General features: G+C 42.0%; 1 protein-coding gene across 4 annotated transcripts in view; it reads right to left on the bottom strand.

Moving 5' to 3' along the window:
* LOC129813021 (phospholipid-transporting ATPase VD-like) overlaps window positions 1–26,475 on the bottom strand; it is a 48,203-nt gene extending 21,728 nt beyond the window's left edge. The window contains exons 1-9 of one of the 4 annotated variants that reach the window (XM_055865144.1): window positions 25,076–26,475; window positions 14,538–14,922; window positions 14,076–14,270; window positions 6,766–6,970; window positions 6,288–6,373; window positions 6,073–6,179; window positions 2,210–2,341; window positions 609–721; window positions 270–522 (exon numbers count right to left, since the gene is read on the bottom strand). In XM_055865144.1, coding sequence (XP_055721119.1) covers window positions 270–522; window positions 609–721; window positions 2,210–2,341; window positions 6,073–6,179; window positions 6,288–6,373; window positions 6,766–6,970; window positions 14,076–14,270; window positions 14,538–14,821 — 1,375 coding nt within the window. In that variant the 5' untranslated portion in view covers window positions 14,822–14,922; window positions 25,076–26,475. Of the gene's footprint in view, window positions 1–269; window positions 523–608; window positions 722–2,209; window positions 2,342–6,072; window positions 6,180–6,287; window positions 6,374–6,765; window positions 6,971–12,111; window positions 13,619–14,075; window positions 14,271–14,537; window positions 14,923–21,532; window positions 22,883–25,075 lie in introns of those variants that run through there. The other 3 variants (XM_055865143.1, XM_055865146.1, XM_055865145.1) reach the window with 3 other exon arrangements.
* Between the last annotated feature and the right edge of the window lie 1,269 nt (window positions 26,476–27,744).

Here is a 27,744-nt window from a genome sequence, read left to right as displayed (position 1 = left end):
AGGTGTGTCCAAACTTGGCTGGTACGGTATAAAAAAAAAATCATATATTATTTTAGAGGGCCAGAGATGATTACATACACCTGTGATAATCTGAAGTACCCAAAAGGGCCACTAGATGTCTAAAATCCCTGAAAGATACTAAAATTCTGATATTTTACTGGTAAACTTTGAACGTTTCCAGTAATATACCCTCCCTTTGCAACCCGAATCATGAGTACCCCTGATGGAAAATGTTGTGTTGTGTAGAAAAATTTACTTTGACTTCTCACAATTTTCCTCGTGGGGGTACTCGACCCCAGCAATGGTGCAGCGCCGGAACACCATCTTGTTCTCTGTCAGCGTGCCAGTCTTGTCTGAGAACACATACTGAATCTGACCCAGGTCCTCTGTGATGTTCAGGGCCCGACACTGGATCCTGGAGTCCATATACTCATTATAGAAGTCCACGTCGTTCTGGATGAAGAAGATTTGACACAGTTTGACGATCTCGATGGAAACATACAGGGAGATGGGGATGAGCACCTTCCAAGGAGAGAATGGAAGATAATTTAGCATCATGAATTTAGCATATTAACACAAAGTTTTAAGACATTTAGTGTGCTACCTACCTGTAAAACTATGATCATGGTCCAGAACAGGTAGAAGCCAGACAGGGCAGGAGACGTGGTGTCAGGGATCAGAAAGGAAGCATCCTTCAGGTTCCTGAGCCAGAGACCATGGCCTGGGGGACACAAAGAATGATACGGATGTGGTCAAAATACTTGTTTACAGCAGCGCTATACAGTTGAAGTCAGAAGTTTACATACACCTTAGCCAAATACATTTAAACTCAGTTTTTCACAATTCCTGACATTTAATCCTAGTAAAAATTCCCTGTCTTAGGTCAGTCAGGATCACCACTTTTTTTTAAGAATGTGAAATGTCAGAATAATAGTAGAGAATGCTTTATTTCAGCTTCTATTTCTTTCATCACATTCCCAGTGGGTCAGAAGTTTACATACACTCAATTAGTATTTGGTAGCATTGCCTTTAAATTGTTTAACTTGGGTCAAACATTTTGGGTAGCCTTCCACAAGCTTCCCACAATAAGTTGGATTAATTTTGGCCCATTCCTCCTGACAGAGCTGGTGTAACTGGGTCAGGTTTGTAGGCCTCGTTGCTCGCACATGCTTTTTCAGTTCTGCACACAAAATTTCTATGGGATTGAGGTCAGGGCTGTGTGAAGCCATTTTGCCACAACTTTGGAAGTATGCTTGGGGTCATTTGCTTTAACTTCCTGACTGATGTCTTGAGATGTTGCTTCAATATATCCACATAATTTTCCATCCTCATGATGATTTGTGAAGTGCACCAGTCCCTCATCCAGCAAAGCACCCCCACAACATGATGCTGCCACCCCCATGCTTCACGGTTGGGATGGTGTTCTTTGGCTTGCCAGCCTCCCCCTTTTTCCTGCAAACATAACGATGGTCATTATGGCCAAACAGTTCTATTTTTGTTTCATCAGACCAGAGGACATTTCTCCAAAAAGTACAATCTTTGTCCCCATGTGCAGTTGCAAACCGTAGTCTGGCTTTTTTATGGCGGTTTTGGGGCAGTGGCTTCTTCCTTGCTTCTTTTGATTTTCCCATGATGTCAAGCAAAGAGGCACTGAGTTTGAAGGTAGGCCTTGAAATACATCCACAGGTACACCTCCAATTGACTCAAATGATGTCAATTAGCCTATCAGAAGCTTCTAAAGCCATGACATCCTTTTCTGGAATTTTCCAAGCTGTTTAAAGGCACAGTCAACTTAGCGCATGTAAACTTCTGACCCACTGGAATTGTAATACAGTGAATTATAAGTGAAATAATCTGTCTGTAAACAATTGTTGGAAAAATCACTTGTGTCATGCTCAAAGTAGATGTCCTAACCGACTTGCCAAAACTATAGTTTGTTAACAAGAAATTTGTGGAGTAGTTGAAAAACAAGTTTTATTGACTCCAACCTAAGTGTATGTAAACTTCCGACTTCAACTGTAGCTGTGGTAAAACAGCAAAGACCAAGAACTGTGTGGTAGGACAAGATAAGTAGTGTGTTCATATTGATTTGGCCAGCAAACATACAGCTGTGGTCAGTTAAATTGAGAGCAATACAGACCTACTGTATAGCTGTGGTCGGACACATGTTTTCATATAGATTTGGTCAGTTATATTGATCAGTACGGACCTATAGCTGCAGTCAGACACATGATGACCAGCAGGACAACGCTCCACAGCACGTCCACGTTCAGCCTGCGCTCCAATTTACTGCGTTTATACCTCGGTCCATTGTTGTTCTTCATGGCTTTGGTCTCGTGACCTGCGTTTAAGATCACACAACACAACCATGGCTATTTACATGTCAATGTACATGTATGTGTGCTTTTACAGCAGACCAGTAGTGCAAAGGACTTAACTTGTTTGGGATAGGGGGCAGCATTTTCACTTTTGGATGAATAGCGTGCCCAGAGTGAACTGCCTCCTACTCAGTCCCAGATGTTAATATATGCATATTATTATTAGTATTGGATAGAAAACACTCTAACGTTTCTAAAACTGTTTGAACGATATGGCAGGCAAAAACCTGAGAAAAAATCCAAACAGGAAGTGGGAAATCTGAGGTTTGTAGTTTTTGAACTCACCCCTATCGAATACACAGTGGGATATGGGTTATTTTTCACGTCCTAAGGCTTCCACTAGATGTCAACCGTTTTTAGAACGTTGTGTCAGGCTGCTCATGTGAAGGGGGGCCGGATGGGAGCTGTTTGACTAAGGGGTCTGCCTACAGCCTCGTTCTCAGTCACGCGCTTTCACTTGAGAGGTAGCTCTTGTTCCATTGCTTTTCTACAGACAATGGAATTCTCCGGTTGGAACATTATTGAACTTTTACGATAAAAACATCCTAAAGATTGATTTTATACTTAGTTTGACAAGTTTCTTCGACCTGTAATATAACTTCTTGAACGTTTCGTCCGAATGGACCAGATCGCGCTTTTGGATTGTTTACCAAACGCCCTAACAAAAGAAGCTATTGGACATAAATGATGGACATTATCGAACAAAACAAGCATTTATTGTGGAACTGCGATTCCTGGGAGTGCATTCTGATGAAGATCATCAAAGGTAAGTGAATATTTATAATGCTATTTATGAATAATGTTGACTACCCAACATGGCGGATATTTATCTGGCTGGTTTGGCCTCTGAGCGCCGTTCTCAGATTATGCTTTTTCCGTAAAGTTTTTTTAAAATCTGACACAGGGGTTGCATTAAGGAGAAGTGTATCTAAAGTTCCATGCATAACACTATAATCATTATACTCATTATAATGAGTATTTCTGTGAATTCATGTGGCTCTCTGCAAAATCATAGCATGTTTTTGAACTACTGAACATAACACACCAATGTAAAATTAGATTTTTGGATATAAATATGCACTTTATCGAACAAAACATACATGTATTGTGTAACATAAAGTCCTATGAGTGTCATCTGATGAAGATCATCAAAGGTTAGTGATTAATGTTATCTCTATTTGTGCTTTTTGTGACTCCTCTCTTTGGCAGGAAAAATGGCTGGGTTTTTCTGTGACTTGGTGGTGACCTAACATAATCGTTTGTGGAGCTTTCGCTGTAAAGCATTTTTGAAAACAGACACTGTGGCTGGATTAATGAGAATTGTATATTTAAAATGGTGCCTAATACTTGTATGTTTGAGAAATTTGATTTATGAGATCTCTGTTGATTTGTATTTGGCGCCCTGCAATTTTATTGGCTGTTGGCGAAGGGGTTCCAAGTCCTAGACAGGTTAAGTAAAAATACTTTAAAGTACTACTTAAGTATTATTTTGGGGTATCTGTACTTTACTATTTATATTTTTGACAAGTTTTACTTCACAACAATCCTAAAGAAAATATTGTACTTTTTACTCCATACATTTTTCCTGACAACCAAAAGTACTCATTACATTTTGAATGCTTAGCAGGAAAGGAAAATAGTAAAATTCACACACTTACCAAGAGAACACGTGGTCATCCCTACTGCCTGTGACCCTGGCTATCCGTTAATTTAAAAACAAGAAAATGGTGCCGTCTCCTTTGCTTTATATTAGGAATTTTAAGTGATTTATTGTTTTACTTTTAATAGTTAAGTATATTTTAGCAATTACGTTTACTTTTGATACTTAAGTATATTTAAAACCAAATACTTTTAGACTTTTACTGAAGTAGTATTTTACTGGCTGAATTTCACTTTTACTTGAGTAACTTTCTATTAAGGCATTTATACTTTTACTCAAGTATGACAGTTGGGTACTTTTTCCACCACTGCAGCAGACCTGGGTCAAAATACCGTATTTGTTTGTGGGTGACGAATAAACATGCAGAGTTGATAGTACCCTTACGGCATAACTCTACATACAATTCTACAACAACAGAGAAATTCTTTACAATAAAATTGCATAGACATTAAAATGCAGTGCACAAAACGTCAAAAGCCTTCATTTTTGCTGCTGAAAAATGAAAGAAAATGAGATGAATGTCATATATAGAAAGCCATTGATGGTACCAGAGCTGATGTAACTGTATACCTGTATGGATTTTGTAGTAAAATAATGGGAGCAGAAACCTTATGTGCCTGAGCAGACAGACTGGTTTAGCCTGCAGTGTTGTAGTCAGCCCTGCCTGACTATGTTTATTGGGGACAAGGCATAAAGGAACTAGGGGCAGGCTACATTCCTAGCAGCCAACTGATATAGATTATGGGGGCAGGACAATGTGGTAGTTCTCTCAACAGCCATTTTTCCATAAGGGCAGTATTATATAGGCTTTATGACAGAAGATTCAGGTTCAGTGTTATTGAGTACACGAGAGGCAGATTAATCTCTCACCAGCATAGTCTGTTACCAGAGGTGACACCAGAGGTCCCAGAGTGGTGTAATGTAAAAAACTATTCTGGGGCCCGTAGTTTTTCCTGATCTGGTAACCTAACCAGATAAAACTCCAGAACTTATGACTTGCTTAATCTGTTGTAAAAATATTTAATATGGGCTATGATGGGACCAGAGTTTTTCTAATCACGTCACATGTTTTTTTTTAACTCCTGGAAAAACAAATGGCCTTGGGGAGGATGAAAACCCTGTAAAACTGCAGAAACCTTGTACTTGAATGAATTATATTTTAAAGAAGGACTAGGAATTTTCCTCTACACAGACAGACAGAAAGCAACATGATTTAGCAATAAAACTCACAGGGCTGAGCATGCTTTATACAGGTTTGCATCATGTAGTCCTGCCCTATGCAACTGTAGGCCTAATTTAAAATTAACTCACAGTCTATGTCAGCTATTGTTTTTATTGATTAATTCCAGTTAATCATTTTGGATTAGCTAGGTAGTAGCCTAGTCAGCAACATTTTGAATATAAACCACATTTGATCCCATTCACATTTTCTGACAAAGAAATGGGCTTTAAATACACAATGTTACCGCTCTGTTTACCCTGGCCAGAGGGACAGGGTGCATAGTAGGCCAGACTATGCAGCTGTTGTTGTTAGTAGCCTACAGTTGATCAGACGGAAAAATTGTCTAGTTTCCATGCAATACTTCATGTCAGATCGCTAATGTTTAGGTGTATAAGTGCTACATTTATGTAAGAGTTTTTGCTTGTGTCTGTCTGGTGTTATCACGCTTGCTAAATAAATACCAGAGGATAGTTGTGAGCGCACTTTGTGCGTTGTACCCGGGCCGCGTGACCTGTGATTTCCGTGAATCCGATTGGTCAAGACACACAAAGAGCCTGAAGCAGCACTACGATGTGAAGGACAAGAATTGTGCAAGAGTTGACTAATCATGAGGCAAATCGGTCTAAAAATCAGCACTTTGCCCGTCGTTTAACGCTTTTCAAAGGTGCTAAACTGCCACAGTCCTGCTGGTTGTCCAGGTATAACTTGAAATATGATGAAAACCAGCTGTGGACACCCGGGTTGGATAATGGGATACTCCAAACCCTAGCAAGAGCTAGACCTGAGGAAAGAGGATTGTTTCACCCTCTTACCTGCATAGACCACAATGCCTATGACGGTCTCCGTGTTGCGGATGGTGCAGCTTCGCAGAAGGAGGTTGTTGTTGTGTAAGCCCACACGAGCCTTACTGGGGTACTCCCTGTAGGAAACAAATAAGAATAAATAATGAAGTTACCTTTCCTTTCAAAAGTTTATAAAATGACGTCTGTCTTCATACAGTGTCTGTAGTCACTAAAACCAGACTCACATGAAACCTCGGAACCGGCTGAGGTCGTTGTTGGGGTTCTCACATTCTATGCGGCTGTGGAAGTTCTCTGGAGTCAACTCAGAACCCTGAAACACATGACATACACACTAAATATTTCTGTAGTCATTTTCCCACTAGACCCAAGGACAATATTTGACCTAATCCCTATTGATGTTCTTCTTCCTTACACCATACCTTTACGGGATGCGTACAGCTTTTTACACAGATATACAGTGCAGTTGCTTAATGCCGGTAAATTACAGCTTCTTGTGTCATGTTTTATCAAGCTTTTTATTGATTATTGTGCCACGCCACCTTTAGCTGTACAATAAACGGCAGTGTTTTGTTTAGGCAGGACGAGCCGCCCCGTCTCTTGCACGCTTGCTTTAAGACTTAAGCCTCAAGTACTTCAAACACTGAAGTGCCAACATGATGATTTAATGATAACAGCATGTTAAAACCAATGAGGGCCACATACCTGTCGTGGCAGATCTCGGACCACTTGTCTCTGTTTGAGGTTGGTCTCCCCGTCCAGGTTGGCCGTCTCGATGTAGCAGACGCCGTGGGGGTCAGAGGAGTACAGCAGCAGCATGTCTGCAGGGATGATCTCATTACAGGACAGACGGACAAAGTCCCCCACATGGACATCCTGCCAACGCTGGTCCACATACGTCTGCCGTTTCCTATGGTAAAAAAGACCACAAGATAACCTGTTAACTACTTGAGGGCAATGAGAATGGGACCATGTGCGTACTATCAAATATGACGAAGGCCTGAAGTCCCCCACTGTTGTTAAAACTTTGCTAACAATTAGAGGTCGACCAATTATGATTTTTCAACGCCGATACCGATTATTGGAGGACCAAAAAAAGACGATACCGATTAATCTGCCTTTTTTTATTTATTTACTTGTAATAATGACAATTACAACAATATTGAATGAACACTTTTATTTTAACAATATAATACATCAATAAAATCAATTTAGCCTCAAATAAATAATGAAACATGTTCAATTTGGTTTAAATAATGCAAAAACAAAGTGTTGGAGAAAAAAGTAAAAGTGCAATATGTGCCATGTAAAAAAGCTAACGTTTAAGTTCCTTGGTCAGAACATGAGAACATATGAAAGCTGGTGGTTCCTTTTAACATGAGTCTTCAATATTCCCAGGTAAGAAGTTTTAGGTTGTAGTTATTATAGGAATTATAGGACTATTTCTCTCTACACCATTTGTATTTCATATAACTTTGACTATTGGATGTTCTTATTGGCACTTTAGTATTGCCAGTGTAACAGTATAGCTTCCGTCCCTCTCCTCGCCCCTACCTGGGCTTGAACCAGAAACACATCGAAAACAGCCACCCTCGAAGCATCGTTATCCATTGCTCCACAAATGCCGCGGCCCTTGCAGAGCAAGGGGAACAACTACTTCAAGGTCTCAGAGCGAGTGCCGTCACCGATTGAAATGCTATTAGCTCGCACCCCGCTAACTAGCTAGCCATTTCACATCGGTTACACCAGCCTAATCTCGGGAGTTAATAGGCTTGAAGTCATAAACAGCTCAATGCTTGAAGCACAACGAAGAGCTGCTGGCAAATGCACGAAAGTGCTGTTTGAATGAATGCTTACGAGCCTGCTGCTGCCTACCACCGCTCAGTCAGACTGCTCTATCAAATATCAAATCATAGACTTAATTATAACATTATAACACACAGAAATACGAGCCGTAGCTCATTAATATGGTAAAATCCAGAAACTATCATTTTGAAAACCAAACGTTTATTCTTTTAGTGAAATACGGAACCTTTCAGGATTTTATCTAACGAGTGGCATCCCTAAGTCTAATTATTGCTATTACATTGTACAACCTTCAATGATGTGTTACAGTATTTGTTAGGAATAAATGGTCTTCACACAGTTCGCAACGAGCCAGTCGGCCCAAACTGCTGCATATACCCTGACTGCTTGCACGGAACGCAAGACAACTGACACAATTTCCTTAGTTAAAAGAAAGTAATGTTAGCAGGCAATATTAACTAAATATGCAGGTTTAAAAATATATACTTTGTATTGATTCTAAAGAAAGGCATGGATGTTTATGGTTAGGTACACATTGGTGCAACGACAGTGCTTTTTTCGCAAATGCGCTTGTTAAATCATCACCCTTTTGGAGAAGTAGGCTGTGATTCGATGAGAAATTAACAGGCACCGCATCGATTATATGCAACGCAGGACACGCTAGTGTAACGGATGTGAAATGGCTAGCTAGTTAGCGGGTACGCGCTGCTAGCGTTTCAATCAGTTACGTCACTTGCTCTGAAACCTAGAAATAGTGTTGCCCCTTGCTCTGTGGAGCGATGGGTAACGACGCTTCGTGGGTGTCAGTTGTTGATGTGCGCAGAAGTTCCCTGGTTCGCGCCCGGGTCGGGGCGAGGGGACGCCGTAAAGTTATACTGTTACACTAGTGATTATGTTAAGGTTGATTGTTTTTTATAAGATAAGTTGCTAGCTAGCTAATGCTAGCTAGCAACTTATCTTGGCTTCTTGCTGCACTCGCGTAACAGGTAGTCAGCCTGCCACGCAGGCTCCTTGTGGAGTGCAATGTAAGAGTGGTTAGAGCGTTGGACTAGTAACCGTAAGGTTGCAAGATCGAATCCCAGAGCTGACAAGCTAAAAATCTGTCATTCTGCCCCTGAACAAGGCAGTTAACCCCCCGTTCCTAGGCCGTCATTGAAAAGAAGAATGTGTTCTTAACTGACTTGCCTAGTTAAATAAAAGGTTAAAAAAATATATATAATAATTTTAAAAAATCGTCCACAATCGGTGTCCAAAAATGCCGATTACGATTGTTATGAAAACTTGAAATCGGCCCTAATTAAATCGGCCATTCCGATTAATCAGTCGACCTCTACTAACAATACCACAAAAGACAACAAAATAACAGTTTCACACATATGAGCAGTATTCACACAAGCAAAGGAACATGTCTCTCTAAACAACCATGAAACATTCCAAACACAGACATGGTTACGTATTTTACACATTGTAAAAACTCCAGGAAACACCATTAACCCTGCACTTTTTTTGTCTACATTTTGGTCAGTGACCTGTGTTTGGGTGTACAGCAACATGCAAGATGGAACCATGCCAACTGTAAGGTAGGGTGGGTGTTAAGAAACAAGTCTTCAAGTCAATCAGAGGGAGTGAGTGTAAGGCTTCTCAAACACACAATGTTCAACCAAGGCAGCTATGAGCCAGAGCGTGTGAACACATCTCAAGGTTAATCATTTATTTTACTGTCCACCACCACCACCCTTTCCTGGCAGGAAAGAGACTGAGAACCAAATTACTGTAATACTGTGATTTGTTATTCAACCAAAATATGAAATATATTGTCATGCCCTGACCTTAGAGATCATTGTTATTCTCTGTTTGGTTAGGTCAGGGTGTGATTTGGGTGGGCATTCTATGTTCTCTATTTCTTTGTGTTTGGCCGAGTGTGGTTCCCAGTCAGAGGCAGCTGTCTTTCATTGTCTCTGATTGGGGATCTTACTTAGGCAGCCCTTTTTCTCTCCTTCAGTGTGGGGTCTTTGTTTAAGTGCATGAAGCGTTTCGTTCGTTGTATTGTTTATTGTTTTTTTCTTGGTGGAACATTGAAATAAAAGAATGTACGCCTACCACGCTGCACCTTGGTCTCCTTCCGACGACAAACGTTACATGTATAGTAAAGATAGTTGGTATGGATAGGCCCTAGGAAAGGGGTCGGCAACAGGCGGCCAGTGGTCCAAAATCAGCCTGCGAGTGATTTTTGTTGGCCCCCTAAAGTTTTTAGTTTTTGGTCAAAAAAGACTCAAATCACCAGGAATTCAGCTAAAAATGATGAGTTTAATTTAGAAAATATTTTCCCACAAATAAAAAAAGAGACATGATTGTGTCTCAATGTAATCAAGGTACGAAATTATTATTTTCAAATACAACCTCTTTTTGGGCTTAGTTGTGGTCAATTTGCAGTGTACAAATTATTATACAACACAAATGGTCCCGCGGCAGAAACTACTCCTGCCCTAAGGATTGTCTGGCCTCAGTAAGCCTGAGGATATGAACGATTGCATGGTGGGACATGTAGACCTGGGAGGAAGAACCAATAGGCTACCTCGACCACTCACTCCTAGACTCCGGAAAAGGGGATAGATTTGATATGGGGTTAGCAACCCCATCCTGAGCAAAATAGATTATGATAAAGATACCTCAACAAGTGAGGACACACCCATTGAACAATGAATTTCTCTTGTCAAGGCCTTATGTGCAGAGAGACATGAGAGGAATTGAGTGAGATGTGTGTGTGTCCATCTCTCACATGGCACAACAATTATGTTTTACAACCACAGATGGTATAATTTAACCCCTTGTAATTAGAGATTGTCAACTTGTCCTACTTTCAGTTCAGCATATACAGTGCATTTAAAAACTATTCAGACCCCTTGACTTTTTTCAAAATTTGTTACGTTACAGCCTTATTCTAAAATGGATGAAATTGTATTTTTCAATTGTATTCATCAATCTACACACAATACCCTACCTAAAAACAGGTTCTTCGAAATGTTTGCACATTTGTAAAAATATAAAAATAAATAAAAAATGAAATATCACATTAACATAAGTATTCAGACCCTTTACTCAGTACTTTGTTGAAGCTCCTTTGGCAGCGATTACAGCCCAGAGTCTTCTTGGGTATGACGCTACAAGCTTGGCACACCTGTATTTGGGGAGTTTCTCCCATTCTTCTCTGTAGATCCTCTCAAGTTCCGTCAGGTTGGATGGGGAGCGTTGCTACTCAGCTATTTTCAGGTACCTCCAGAGATTTTCGATCAGGTTGAAGTCCGGGCTCTGGCTGGGCCACTCAAGGACATTCAGAGACCTGTCCCGAAGCCACTCCTGCGTTGTCTTGGCTGTTTGCTTAGGGTCGTTGTACTATTGGAAGGTGAACCTTCCCCCCAGTCTGAGGTCCTGAGCAGGTTTTGATCAAGGATCTGTGTACTTTGCGCTGTTCATCCCCACAACATGATGTTGCCACCACCACGCTTCACCGTAAGGATGGTGCCAGGTTTCCTCCAGACGTGACGCTTGGTATTCAGGCCAAATAGTTATATAGACAGGTGTGTGCCTTTCTAAATCATGTCCAATCAATTGACTTTACCCCAGGTGTACTCTAATCAAGTTGTAGAAACATCTCAAGGATGATCAAAGGAAACAGGATGCACCTGAGCTCAACTTCGAGTCTCATAGCAAAGGGTCTGAATTGTTATGTAAATAAGGTATTTCTGTTTTTATTTTTAATACCTTAGCAAAAATGTTTGAAAAACCTGTATTCGCTTTGTCATTATGGGGTATTGTGTTTAAATTGATGAGTAAAAAAATATATTTAATCCATTTTAGAATAAGGCTATAACGTAACAAAATGTGGATAAAGTGAAGGGTTCTGAATACTTTCCGAACGCACTGTACCTGATCTAGTAAGCATGCTAGTCAGTTTGATGGCACCATATACAACCCTAGTAAGTATAAAGAAGAAGCTGCATAACTACAGGTCTGTACGTTTTGTTTACCTGTAAAAGTAGCTGTCACATATAATTACTGGTCAATTTGCTATATCGCTATCAGAATGTTACCCTGTAAAAGGATCTTGTGCACAAGCTAGAACATTTCAAACCATGTTCTAGCAAATCAGTTTAACCCATATAAGCAGTACTAATTCCATTTGCTCCCAATCAGAGATAACAAACAACCCTATGCTCTACTAAAATTTACACTGAGTGTATTTACCTGCTGTAAATCTCACAGACCAGTCCGTTGATGAACTTGTCCGACTTGTGTTTCCTGTAGTCTTCCCAAAGATCCTTTACTGCCGTCACTGCCAGCACCAGGAGAATGGGAATAATGCTGATTTCCGGCTGGAAGGCATTGACCACTGGAACAAAGTTCAGAGCTGCCAGGAATATGAAATAGATATTGGCAAAGCGGTGGAGTTGTTCGAACAGGTTCTTGGGGATAAATGAGAGGAAGGAGTACTTGGTGGTGGTCACCTTGTTACTGCTGTATGACTTGAGGATTTCCGTCAGCTCTTCATCCTCTGTGAGGGAGGATACCACCATCCTCCTCGTCCTCCCCAGTCGGTCCTTCGGACTGGAACTTTGTCCTCGGACCGGCCGCTCCAAGCTGTACATGACTCCTAAGCTCAGTGAAAGACTCCACCAGTTAAAATCCAGAGGGTTTACTTATTGGTGACCTTGATTAAAATTCAAGTCAACCCTTGTATCTCTCTCCGGCATTTCCAGCCACTCGTGACCGACCGAGCTCTGCATCTAGATTCAAATGCCCACTCTGTTTTACTGTCATCGTCTATCATGATCCAGGATGTTGAGTTGCCAGGGTGAAGTTTAGATATAGAAAGACAGCTACTTTGCCGGGGAGAGCTTTGTTTCTGTCATGGTGGAGAGTATCTCTCCGGCACTTCACTAACACTCCACCTCGCTGCCTTAAAGACCAAGAGCCACTCCTCCACACTCCATGTCATAAACAAACAACTCAAAGTTGAACTTTTATGACTTTCTATGAATAGGGATTGAGAAACCCTTGACATCACAAAGGAATGGGTAAATGAGCAAGCCCATAGATTATCTGTGCTGTAAATATGGTGCTCTTTATACCACATACAGTCACACAGACAACTGAATCTACAATAACCAACATATAATCCAGTGTAAGGATCAACGGTCCTCAGCTTCAGGCTCTCTAGAAAATGTGTTCATGTTTGGTATGCTAATGGTAATACAGAACTGTAGACTGTATCATGTAAATTTCTACTTCACCTTTGATCCTACTGTTACAGGAAGTCCCAGTATGCAATTCATGGGTCTTTTCTCATTTGGGCAAAAGTCCATCCCCCACCTTCTCTTCTCCTTCCTCTCTCCTCTGTCCTCACTCCTCCGTTACTTGGAAACCGATAAGTGGTTGAGGAGATGTCAATTTGTTAGTAGGCAAACGAAAGAGTGTCCTCCCCTCCTTGATAGCCACCTTTCATTGAGGATAGTCATGTGTATCCTACCTGAGTCCTACTAAATCTGTCACACCCCCCCTGAATCATATTTTGTTTTGTCAGTGGAGAAAAGCATGCACACATGTTTTATCTATAAAATGTCTTAAACAACTAACATCATTTGTTTTGATCACTTTACACATTTATTTTGGGATCCACCCCTGTAAACGTAATTTGCCTGATGACGTGCAAGATGAGAAGGAGAATCTAATTTCATACAAGCACATTTTCGTTCACGTTTCCTCTTCTCGCCGCCTCTCCTCGATTACCCTTGACCTTTTTCAAATGGAGGCGAGACAGAGAGAGGACGCAGGAGTTGAGCAAATTCAATTGTGAAAAGGCCATGGTGCTTTGGTGCTGATTAACACAGAGGACTGTGGGATATGAAGTTTGTGTTCAAGATGTTTTAAGACCTTCAGTTTGAATACTAGCAATCATAAAATCAATATACCTATGTCGTAATGCTGTAATGTATCTGGTAACTAAGGATATTTTATTAGAACAATGTTACCAATAGTAATAATTACCATAACTTATTCCGTTAGTGCATTGTGTAATAACAAAAAACACTCAACTCTATAACTATGTATGAAGTAGTATGTAACAACACGGTGACTGCTGTTGATCTATTCCCCTTATAAACGATAAACCCTGGCCATTATGGCCATTGTTGTCCAGCCTTCCTACTCACCCGCTGTACACTGTAACGATGTTGTTGTTGACCTTCTGGTCAAAGCGGTAGCGGCGGTAGTCCTCCAGGGCATCCTTGATGGCGATGACGATGAGCACCACTACCAGGGGAATCATGGTGATCTCCTTCTGAAACGCCTCCACCACTGGGATCCAGTTCAGCATCACCAGGAACAGGAAGTACAGGTTGGCCACCCTGAGGAGGAGGGGCTTGATAAATCCCACATCGACTAAGGCTACCTGTACACTTATGGGCACACTGCAGTCTCCATTTGGCATCTGCTCATTTTGAGTTAATTCACAACAAACCTAATTGCATGATTATAATCAAGTGACTCCTATGCACCCCTGCTCGAGTTGAAGTTATTTCCCAACATCAACAAACATGATTGCCTGATTGTAATCAGGTATGGTCTACCCCATCCCCTGTGTAAATCAGCATGAGGTTAGGTATTCCTCTCACCTGTGGAATTGCTGGAACAGGTTCATGGGAATGAAGCTCAGAAGGCTGTACTTGGTGGTACGGATGCTGTTGCCTTGGCATCCCTTGGAGATGCTGTGGTACTCATGCTGGTGGTGTCCGTGCCGGGCGATGACCGTCCTCCGTTTGCCAGTGAGCAGCTGTGTGTTGTGGAGCACTGGGGAACTCTTGGTGGGTAGGGCGGCAGGGGCCGAGTACTGGCCTCGACCTGAATCTGCGGCAACCAGCTGCTGCCAGCGGCGTCTCACCCAGTGGATCTGCTCCATAGGCCCAGTGGCCAGGGCACCCTACACCAGAACCCTGCACGCTCCCTGGGCGGCCAGACCTGGTCTTCTGTTGCCTTAGGGCTGCTTACAGTGCTGTTTTTCTGAAACAAATACAAAACAGTAATCAGAAAGGTTTCAAAAGTAGTGACCTTGTGGAGAAAGCGGGAATGAAGTAGGACAGATAGTAGGCAAGAGTCCATGAGATAAGCATTGATTAAGTGACATAGCTATGACTAATTGTTTTAGGCAATACTCCCAACTCCTTTCTCAGGCCTGTATTTAAAGGGCAATAACTTCTAGTTCAAAATAGACCCTCACCTTGTACTTCTGACACCAATATATCTGTCACGTATACTTCCTCGCCGGCCTCTAGCTCATCAGGCTGCTGATTATCCTGCACACCTGTCACCCTCGTCTCGCGCACCTGCGCCTCATGACACTCACCTGGACTCCATCATCTCCTTGATTACCTTCCCTATATCTGTCACTCCCCTTGGTTCTTTCCTCAGGTGTTATTGACTCTGCTTTCATGTTGGTGCGTTGTTTGTGTTTCGTGTTCATTGTTTCTTTTATTTATTAAAACACTCACTCCCTGAACTTGCTTCCCCACTCTCAGCCTACTCGTTACAATATCATTACTTCCACTACTGATGGGAAGGGTCTGAGTATGGAGATGGAAACACCTGCCATGTGCCCTCCTTATCACTAACGTATATCATACGTATAGAGCCAAAGTGAGTTTGCTGTAAAAATGTTTACTACTGGGACTCCCGAGTGGCGCAGTGGTCTAAGGCACTGCATCCCTGTGCTAGCTGTGCCACTGGAGAACCTGGTTAGAGTCCAGGCTCTGTAGCAGCCGGCTGCGACTGGGAGAGCCTTGGGGTGGCGCACAATTGGCCCAGCATCGTCCGGGTTAGGGGAGGGTTTGGCCGGCAGGGATGCTCCTGTCCCATTGTGACTCCTGTGGCGGTCTGGGCGCAATGCACGCTGACACAGTCGCCAGGTGTACGGTGCTTCCTCCGACACATTGGTGCGGCTGGCTTCTGGGTTAAGCGGGCGTTGTGTCAAGAAGCAGTGCTGCTTGACTGGGTCGTGTTTCGGAGGACGCACGGCTCTCGACCTTCACCTCTCCCGAGTCCGTACGGGAGTTGCAGCGATGGGACAGGACTGTAACTACCAATTGGATACCACGAAATTGGGGATAAAAAGGGGTCAAATAAAGACATGAAAATAATACTTTTTTACTACTATGTTGTCTATAGGTTATTTCTGCTACGTTGAAACTTTCCCAGGATCTGTTTTCAGCAGCCTCTTAACTATCTCAAACTTATTTTCACCTGTAATTCATTATCTAAACAGCAGGAGGTTGGAAAAACTCCTAAATTACACATGAGGAAATATACGACTTATGAAGGGGTGCCCCTCATAGGGGAGATTTTTTTAGCTAAACATTTTCGACATTGTGTTGAAAGAAACTGCATGAATTGCTAATGACAACCATGTACTGTTGACAATGATGTTAAAGTTTTCTTGGGAAGATTAGGCTACTTGTACCTACTAATAGAGGCCGCTCAGCATGTGTGGAAAAACCCTACGCAATCAATTAGGGCCCCCCTCAAAGAAGTGTGCAATCATCACCGACATTGATGTATCAGGTTAATAATATAAACTGTTTGTGTTGATTAGAGTACACTTGACTGGCTTCACCACCTGACCTATTTACCATAATACAATTGTATTTACTTTTTCAAGTTTTTCACTTGAAGTCTCTTCTACGCCGAGACTGCCAGTGTCTCAATGCTTTGAAATACTTGCTTTCCTTTGTCATAATCATGTTCCTGTCTTCTAAATAAGAGAAGGTAATGCAGTGAAGCTCTATTGTGGCTCTATTGTAAGGCAAGGTAGACTGTAACACTAGCCTAGATATCACAAGACCCAAGGCTTTCCTATCAGTGAGAACTAGGGAGTAGGAAATCAGGAGGCTTCTAAAATGAGATACCCATAACCCAATGTGGCAGAAGTTGTCCCTTCTCCCCATTGTAAATGTCAGATTTCATCAGGCTCGGTGTGCACGAATCATGAGCCCATCTCAAGAAAATATGGTGGATTAGGCTGAACTGGTGTAGATACAATATGCTTACTCATTCTCAGGAATGTGGATTTGCCACACATGAGACCTAGGCTCCTGAAGCTATACTGAACAAAAATATGAATAAATGTTTCATGAGCTGAAATAAGATAATCCATCCACTAGACAGGTGTAGCATATCAAGGAGTGAATTGAACAGCATGTTCATTACACAGGTGTACCTTGTGCTGGAGACAATAAAAGGCCACTAAAATGTGCAGTTTTGTCACACAACACAATGCCACAGATGTGTCACACCCTGATCTGTTTCACCTGTCTTTGTACTTGTCTCCACCCCCCTCCAGGTGTCATCCATCTTCCCATTATCCCCTCTTGTATTTATACCTGTGTTCTCTGTTTGTCTGTTGCCAGTACGTCTTGTCAGGTCTTACAAGCGTTCTCTCCTGCCTTCCTGTCTCTCTAGTTCTGTTTCCCGGTTCTGACCATTCTGCCTGCCCTGACCCCGAGCCTGCCTGCCGTCCTGTACCTGCCTGACTCTGACCTGATCACGAACCTCTGCCTGGCCTCGACCTGCCCTTTGCCTGCCCCGTGTTTCTAATAAATCATCTGAGAACTGTACTATCCACCTCCCGTGTCTGCATCTTGGTCATATCCTGAGTTGTGATGAGATGTCTAAAAGTTTGAGGGAGCATGCAACTGGCATGTTGACTGCAGGAATGTCCACCAGAGCTGTTGCCAGAGGATTGAATGTTAATTTCTCTACCATAAGTCACCTCCAATGTCATTTTAGAGAATATGGCAGTACAATTAACCGGCCTCACAACCGCACACTATGTGGGCGAGCGGTTTGTTGATGTCAACATTGTAACATCAGCGGTGGGGTGGGGTTATAGTATTGGCAGGCATAAACTATGGACAATGAACACAATTGCATTTTATCAATGGCAATTTGAATGCACAGAGATACCGTGACGAGATTCTGCGGCTCATTGTCGTGCTATTCATCCAACGCCATCACCTCATGTTTCAGCATGATAATTCACGGCCCCATGTCGCAAGGATCTGTACACAATTCCTGGAAGCCTAAAATGTCCCAGTTCTTCCATGGCCTGTATACTCACCAGACATGTCATCCATTGTAACGTCCTGACCAGAGTTCTTATGTGTTTTGCTGGTTTAGTGTTGGTCAGGACGTGAGCTGGGTGGGAATTCTATGTTGTGTGTCTAGTTCGTCTGTTTCTGTGTTCAGCCTAATATGGTTCTCAATCAGCGACAGCTGTCAATCGTTGTCCCTGATTGAGAATCATATATAGGTGGCTTGTTTTGTGTTGGGGATTGTGGGTGGTTGTTTCCTGTTTCTGTGTTTGTATTCTGCACCAGATAGGACTGTTTCGGTTTGCCACATTTTGTTATTTTGTTCGTTGTAAGTGTTCACTGTTTTTGTTGAATTAAACATGTTGAGCACTGGCTACGCTGCGTGTTGGTCCGATCCCTGTTTCACCCTCTCTTCTAGTGAAGAGAGGGAAGGCTGCCGTTACATCCATTGAGCATGTTTGGGATCCTCGGGATTAACGTGTACGACAGCGTGTTCCTGTTCCCGCCAATATCCAGCAACTTCGCACAGCTATTGAAGAGCAGTGGGACAACAGGCCACAATCAACAGCCTGATCAACTCAATACAAAGGAGATGTGTCATGCTGCATGAGGCAAAAGGTGGTCACACCAGATACTGACTGGTTTTCTAATCCACGTCCCAACTTTTTTTTTTAAAGGTATCTGTGACCAACAGATGCATATCTGTATTCCCAGTTATGTGAAATCCATAGATTAGGGCCTAATGAATTTATTTAAATTGACTGATTTCCTTAATTGACTGATTTATTAAAGATCCCCATTAGCTGCTGCCTCCTGGGGTCCAAACACATTAACTTCTCTGGGATATGTGGGACGCTAATGTCCCACTTGGCCAAAAGCCAGTAAAAATGCAGAGCGCCAAATTCAAATAAATTACGATAAAAATCAATCTTTCATGAAATCACACATGAAAGACACCAAATTAAAGCTACACTTGTTGTGAATCCAGCCAACAAAGTCTAGAGCAGGGTTGGACTGAAAACCTACAGGACGGTAGTTCTCCAGGAACAGGGTTGAAAAGCCCTGGTCTAGATGAACTGAGAGGAATGGATCCATATAGAGCTACCAGGCATAGACTACTAAGGCCTATAGCTTTACACAATGTTGGGTGACATCTCAAACAATAAGGCTACTTACTGGAGGATGTCCTCATTCCACTGAGGAGCTACTTAGCATAATATAGTGAACAAAAATATAAACACAATATGTAAAGGGTTGGTACCATGTTTCCTGAGCTGAAATAAAATATCCTAGAAATGTTCCAAACACACAAAAAGCTTATTTCTCTCAAATTTGGTGTACAAATGTGTCTACATTCCTGTTAGTGAGCATTTCTCATTTGCCCTAGATAATCCATCCACCTGACAGGTTTGGCATATCAAGAAGCTAATTAAACAGCATGAACATTACACAGGTGCACCTTGTGCTGGGGACAATAAAATGCCACTCTTAAATGTGCAGTTTTGTCACCCAACATAATGCCACAGATGTCTAAATTTTGAAGTAGCAATTGGCATGCTGACTGCAGGAATGTCCACCAGAGCTGATGCCAGAGAATGTAATGTTAATTTCTCTACCATAAGCCGCTTCCAACGTCATTTTAGAGAATTTGGCAGTACATCCAATGGCCTCACAAGCGCAGACCACGTGTAACCACGCAAGCCCAGGACCTCCACATCCAGCTTCTTCACCTGTGGTATCATCTGAGACCAGCCACCCAGACAGCTGATGAAACTGAGGACTATTATGTCTGTAATAAATCCCTTTTGTGGGGAAAACTCATTCTGATTGGCTGGGCCTGGCTTCCCTGTGGGTGGGCCTATGCCCTCCCAGGCCCACCCATGGATGTGGAATCCATAGATTAGGGCATAATTAATATATTTTAATTGACTGATTTCCTTGTATGAACTGTAACTCAGTAAAATTGTTGAAATTGTTGCATGTTGTGTTTATATTTTTGTTCAGTATACTTACAGTAACCAGTAAATCAACTCTAGTCCTTTTACTTTGTTGACTAAATTAATACTATACTACCAACAAGACATTGGTTGACAGGCTGCTAACTCACATGTCAGAAAAAGCACAAGTGAAACCATCAAGATACTACAGCATTGTATGCTAGATCTTATCAACACAGAATAATATAAATGTTCTATTTGAATCTTGTTCCGCTATGTGTACACAGAACCTTCATGATCCTCGAGAAAATAATTGTCACTAAGAGGAACAGAATGTAGTTCCAGAGAAAAGAAGAACTATGTTTATGGGCAAGTCCACGATAACACAGTAACACTGACTCAGATTTTTCACTTTAAAATGTCTGTCAAACAAAAAACAATGATTGCAAAGTTAAACAAACCATACAAATTGTTAAACGTAGTCCTTGTGCATAGTTTTATGGTTTGCTTAAATTTGCAATCATTGGTTTTTGTTTGACATACATTTTAAAGTGAAAAATCCTTTGTACCGTGGCATTATCCCTTATGCGCCACTCAACTCAGATATCACAACTACTCTGAGGTTACTCACTCACACGCCCTTGTGAGATGCCAAAACAGCTAGCAAGACAGGCCAGTATATGCCCTCGGCTGAGTGTGTGCTGTATTAAAGCTCAACAGTAGAGTATCCTTCATGCTTTCCTTGATTTCCCAGGTAATGTTTTTTTTGGTAGGCTACTTCAGTTTATTCTATAGTGTGAACTGTGTAGCCTAGGCCTAGTGCTGGGAGAGGCCTCTCATTTATATATTATTGGGCTAAAAGGTTGACTTATAAAGTAGTTCATAAACTACTATACGTTTACATATAGTTTATACATCTGTAAAACAACATAGCCTGGACTAGAAGATACAAGCACATTTATTTTCTATTGATATAATGGCATATTTTCAAAGACAGGCTCATGTGCCTGTCATTTTCTTTCCTTTATTTTTTTATTGTACCCCCCTTATTCAACTGGCAAATCCAGAACCAGGTGTTTTACAACTGCCTGCATACCCTGGCCCACAGCTCTCCAGGAACAGGTTTTTCTCAAACTGCTGTGTACAGTGAAAGAGAAAACAAATAGTTTCAAAAACTCCACAAAATTTATTCTGCTGTGTAGAATTGTCATATCCTTCACCACAGTGTGCACAATGACAATGTCCCCATTTAGGAGATACTTTATCATTCATGCATGATGACATGGGCCAGGTGTATTGTTTTGATAAAGCCAAGGGGGACAAAAAAACTAAAATGACAAATGTAGCTAACTAGGCTTAACTACAAAGGCATAATGCTTTTCCCGGAAATACAGTAGTTTACAACGATAGATCACAGATTTGAGCTAATTCAGTTTGGGTTTGGTATTTTTGTACCATTTTTTTTTTCTTTATTGCAGCAGAATTGATTTGAACGAAACGTAGCCTAACGAATCTACTAACTATATCTTTTGTTACCATGGCTACCTATAAAGTAAAAACAAAACATGCATAAATGTGTCAAGAACTTACCCTGTAGTATTCATTGTTCGCTGTGCTGAGAGCAGAGAGCTGTGAGTCGTAAAACAAAACACAAATACAATCTGTCGTGGTCACATCACATTACCTGTTTTGAGAATTTACATGAGATAAAGCAGGCCTTCTCATACTTGCGCGAATATATTTAAAAAATAACATCACTTGCGCAGCATCATGAATCACGAGATAAGAGTGCTGTTCCAGGGTATAAAAAAAGACGAGCTGAACGCCACTACCCACAAGAGATGGGTGGTTCATTCAGTAACATTTTTTTATTATTTATTTCAGGCCTGCCTAACGATGTTACTGTAATGAAATAGACTGTGTGTGAATCACTTCTTCGATGAGGTTTAACGGGGGTTAGCATCCAATAAATATTGCATTACCGCCACCTACTAGACTGGAGTATAACTCGCTTATACTTTTCTTGAAAAAAGAAACACAATAAAATAATACAAATGTATACCATCTAACCCTACACTCACTAAAAACACACCACCCTACTCCACTATTTAATCCTACCTCAGGCTAACAGCCTGAAAGGAGAGGACACCATCAGTCAACACACCCTGTAACTTTTCTGACTTCAAGTCTTGTACACCCAAATACCTCTCTGCAGCTGTCACCACAACCTTCATTTTCTGCGACTTATGTTCCATCCCTGCAGTGCAGTTGATAACCATTGGTATAAATGCTAAAAATCCAATCTTACTGAAGCATATATCACTTGTTGGCCTATCCCTCTGTACTGGTAAAGATCTACTACTCATACCACTCCTCTCAGGATCCCCCCCCTTGACCCATCTTCCTCTACTTCAAATCAAATCAAATTTTATTGGTCACACACACATGGTTAGCAGATGTTAATGCGAGTGTAGCAAAATGCTTGTGCTTCTAGTTCCAACCATGCAGTAATATCTAACTGTCACGCCCTGACCGTAGATTGCTTTGTATGTTTCTATTTTTTGTTTGGTCAGGGTGTGATGTGGGTGGGCATTCTATGTTTGTATGTCTAGGTTTTGTATTTCTATGTTTTGGCATGGTATGGTTCCCAATCAGAGGCAGCTGTCTATCGTTGTCTCTGATTGAGAACCATACTTAGGTAGCCTGTTTTCCCACTGGTAGTTGTGGGTGGTTATTTTCTGTTTAGTGTTTGCATCACCTGTCAGAACTGTTTCGGTTATTCCTTTTGTTATTTTGTATTTAGTGTTCAGTGTCGAATAAATAATATGTACACGTATCACGCTGCACCTTTGTCCTTACCTTCTTCTTCTGAATGCCGTTACAGAACTACCCACCACCAACAGACCAAGCAGCGTGGAAAAAAGGAGGAATGGACATGGGAGGACATCCTGGCTGGAAGGGATCACCTCCCATGGGAACAGGTGGAGGCAGCCAGGAGAGCGGAGGCAGCAGGAGAGGGGAACCAGCGGTACGAGGGAACACGGCTGGCAAGGAAGCCCGAGAGGCAGCCCCAATTTTTTGGGGGGGGGCGCACGGGGAGTGTGGCGGAGTCAGGTTGGAGACCTAAGCCCACTCCTCGTTCTTACCGGGGCGAGCATGTGACTGGTCAGGCCCCGTGCTATGGGGTGATGCGCACTGTGTCTCGGCCGAGCATCCACAGGCCGGTGTGCTCGGTGCCAGCGTCCCGCATTTGCCGGTTGGAAGCTGGCATCCAGCCAGGACGGGTGGGGCCAGATCTGCGCTCGAGACCGCCAGTGCGCCTCCACGGCCCAGTGTATCCGGTGCCTCGGCTAAGGACAAGGCCTCCTGCATGTCTCCCCAGCCTGGTGAGTCCTGTGCCTTCTCCTAGAGCCAGGCCTCCTGTGTGTCTCTCCACTCCAGTGATGATCCATGGCAAGAAGCCTCCAGTGATGATCCATGGCACGAAGCCAGTGATGATCCATGGCACGAAGCCTCCAGTGGTGATCCATGGCACGAAGCCTCCAGTGAGGAGTTATGGCACGAGGCCTCCAGCGACGGACGCCCTTCTGTCCGGAGCCGCCAGAGTCGCCCTCCTGTCCGGAGCCGCCCTCCTGTCCGGAGCCGCCAGAGTCGCCCTCCTGTCCGGAGCCCGCTGCGAGGGTCTCCGCTCCAGAGGCGCCACCTAAGTGGGCCAATACTAAGGTGGAGCGGGATCCACGTCCCACACCAGAGCCACCACCGCGATAGATGCCCACCCAGACCCTCCCCTATAGGTTTAGGTTTTTCGGCCGGAGTCCGCACCTTTGGGGGGGGGGGGGGGTACTGTCATGCCCTGACCTTAGAGATCCTTTTTATGTCTCTATTTTGGTTTGGTCAGGGCGTGAGATGGGGTGGGCATTCTATGTTTTGTTCTATGTTGTCCTTTTCTATGTGTTTGGCCTGGTATGGTTTCCAATCCGAGGCAGCTGTCAATCCTTGTCTCTGATTGAGAACCATACTTAGGTAGCCTGTTCCCACCTGTGTTTGTGGGTAGTTGTTTTCTGTTTTGTGTGTCTGCACCAGCCAGTACTGTTTCGGTCGTTATCTTTGTTATTTTTGTTATTTCACTGTTCATTTAATAAATATGGACACGTACCACGCTGCACCTTGGTCTTCTCCTTTTCCCGACGACGTTCGTTACACTAACAAGCAATCGAACAATTTCACAACAACTACCTTATACACATAAGTGTAAAGGAATGATTAAGAATATGTACATATAAATATATGGATGAGCGATGGCCGAACGGCATAGGCAAGATGCAGTAGATGGTATGGAGTACAGTATATACATATGAGATGAGTAATGTAGGGTATGTAAACATTATATAAAGTGGCATTGTTTAAAGTGACTAGTGATACATTTATTACATCCAATTTTTAATTATTAAGTGGCTAGAGATTGAGTCAGTATGTTGGCAGCAGCCACTCAATGTTAGTGATGGCTCTTTAACAGTCTGATGGCCTTGAGATAGAACCTGTTTAATCCATTTTAGAATAAGGCTGTAATGTAACAATGTGGAGAAAGTCAAGGGGTCTGAATAATTTCCAAATGCACTGTATGTATGTGTATATACAGTGGTAAACACAACGGCATAAAAAGGACAAAAGCTTTAAAGAGAAAATACATTTACAATGGTGATCTTTGTATTATTATTACCCACATCAGCCCATTGAAACATCTTGGTAGAGCAGAGACAACTTTTTATTTTACCATTATTTAACTAGGCAAGTCAGTTAAGAACAAATTCGTATTTACAATGATGGCCTACCAAAATGCATAAGGACTCCTGCGGGTTAGGGGGCTGGGATTAAAAATAAAAAATTCAATTTAGGTCAAAACACACATCACAACAAGAGAGACACAACAACACTACATAAAGAGAAACTTAAGACAACAACATAGCATGGCATCAACACAACATGGTATCAGCACAAAACAAGGTACAAACATTATTGGGCAAAGACAACAGCACAAAGGGCAAGAAGGTAGAGAGAACAATACATCAGGCGACTTAGAGCATGTGGCTTTGTAACACGCAGCTGTTTCATCCACACAGAAGCAGTGACTACCTGGCTAAGCTTGATAAGCAGGGGTCCGGAACAAGGTAGCATACACAGTGAAATCAGGCCATGGGTCCACAGCTGCAGTCAGAACGACAGCACGACCAGGAGTTCAGGTCCTCTATCAGGGGATACACAGAAAGAAGGGTGGGTGGGGGTATGCCTAAGATCACACCAGAGCCCATATTCACAAAGCATCCAAGAGTAGGAGTGCTGATCTAGGGTCAGGTCCCACCAGTCCATGTAATTTGATACATTATGATCTAAAAGCAACAATGATCCTAGATCTGCACTGGGTCCAGACAAGACAAGATGATCCTTTTCCTTCACTTTGGAGTCCAACTCATCCCAAACCATCTCAATTGGGTTGAGGTCAGGTGATTGTGGAGGCCAGGTCATCTGATGCAGCACTCCATCACTCTCCTTCTTGGTTAAATAGCCCTTACACAGCCTGGAGGTGTGTTTTGGGTCATTGTCCTGTTGAAAAATAAATGATAGTCCCACTAAGTGCAAACCAGATGGGATCGTGTATTGCTGCAGAATGCTGTGGTAGCCATGCTGGTTAAGTGTCTTTTGCATTCTAAATAAATAAGTAGAGTTTGTTCTCATCTGAACAGTTGATGTTGAGATGTATCCGTTACTAGAACTCAAGCATTTATTTGCGTTGCAATCTGAGATGCAGTTAACTAATGTACTTATCCTCTGCAGCAAAAGTAACTCTGGGTCTTCCTTTCATGTGGCGGTCCTCATGAGAGCCAGTTTCATCATAGCGCTTGATGGTTTTTGCGACTTGCAACTGAAGAAACTTTAAAAGTTCTTGAAATGTTCTGGATTGACTGACCTTATTGTCTTAAAGTAATGATGGACTGTTGTTTCTCTTTGCTTATTTGAGCTGTTCTTGCCATAATATGTATGTGGTCTTTTACCAAATAAGGCGATCTTCTGTATACCACCCCTACCTTGTCACAACACAATTGATTGGCTCAAACACATTAAGGAAATAAATTCCACAAATTAGCTTTTAACAAGGCACACCTATTAATTGAAATGCATTCCAGGTGACTATCTCATGAAGCTGGTTGAGAGAATGCCAAGAGAATGCAAAGCTGTCCTCAAGGCAAAGGATGGCTACTTTGAAGAACCTCAAATATAACATATTTTTATTTGTTTAACACTTTTTTGGTTACTACATGATTCCATGTGTTAATTCATAGTTTTGATGTATTCACTATTATACAATGTAGAAAATATTTAAAAAATAAGAAAAACGCTGGAATTAGTAGGTGTCCAAACTTTTGACTGGTACTGTATATCAGACATTTTCAGGAAAAGCAGCTAATAGTATGCCAATAAAAATGTATATCATTGCATTCGTTCAACATAGACGTCTAACTCTCTAATTAAGATAGAATCTGAGAGATCGCACTTTTTTTTTTTTTTTAGCTCTGGGGCAGTTTGCCGCCATTTCGTTTGGGTACTCCAACACCCCGATTGAAGCAACTGTACATCTAATCTTCTCTCCCATCTAATCTTCTCTCCCATGTCAAAACATCGCTAGCAAGCTAACTAACGTTACCCAATTTGAGCAGATATCAGCTTGCTAACTAGCAAAGACAACCAACTAACTACAGAGCAAACAATAATTTTCTAATCTAATTAGTTTCGACCAAATGACAAGTTGCTACATAGCGTCCTCACCAACGCCTTGCTGTAACTTTCAAATTCTGTGAATGTAATTTCAACAGATTTGATTCATATTTAGCATAGTGGAAAGCGTGCTTCCAAGACGAACCCTGGCACACTATTTGAAAGTACTGTTCGGAAGGAAAAGCCCGCCCACCAAAGCGCTAGTGTTTTTCTCTACATACCTATTGCACAACGTAGCAACGCCCACTTCCTATCCGATACATAGCTTCCTGTCAGCCTGATTGTAGCCTCGAAGTCGCTTGTTTTATCATTACCTCAGTATATTAATATAATCATATTTCTATAGCGTTTTTTAAAAATCATTCTTCTTGAAAATTCTGTTTATCCGTTTAGTTAGTGTATTTTGTTTGTCTCTTTAGCTAGCAAACGTTAGCTACCAGTAACGTTACCTAGCTAACGTTAGTGTTAATGTTATTAGTTGGTGCGGCATCGTTATTGAAAGTTAAGAAATTAAGATTTCATTGAACCTTCTAGTGGGCTTCGCCGTTTGAAGAAGGGAGCCGTGCCTTTGCAATTCCAGTGGAATAACTACCATGTCCAAGAGATCCTCGTGTCACTGATGGGAAGCATCCCCGGCATCTGGGCTGTGGCTTGCCTTCTCACAAAACTAACAGTGTGGACCTCTTGTTAATTAAGGCATGGTCCAAGGCGCAATAAGCTACTACTGCAATGCATCTTTCCTTTTTTTGCTGTTACACCCTGTAGTCCATTTATTGATGATAATAAACACCACTGCTTACTCCAAACACAATGTTGTAAAGAGTTTTTATTTACAGTGACAAAAGAACAGAAACAATTTTACTGAATTATTTTAAATTATTAATTGCACAGACAGATTTGTTGGTTTGTTTCTCTTTCATTAATTGAAAGATCAAGGAACATGTCCGTTGTTATTTAGTCTGTCCTGCCTAAGAACTTTTGCATGTACACATAAGTAGTAACAGTCACCCTTCTCTCTAATTAGTGAGAAC

Source organism: Salvelinus fontinalis, chromosome 16 (assembly GCF_029448725.1).
Source record: "Salvelinus fontinalis isolate EN_2023a chromosome 16, ASM2944872v1, whole genome shotgun sequence".
Lineage (NCBI taxonomy): Eukaryota > Metazoa > Chordata > Actinopteri > Salmoniformes > Salmonidae > Salvelinus > Salvelinus fontinalis.
Note: the sequence above shows the minus strand (reverse complement) of the source record. Positions and strands in the feature narration are given on the sequence as shown.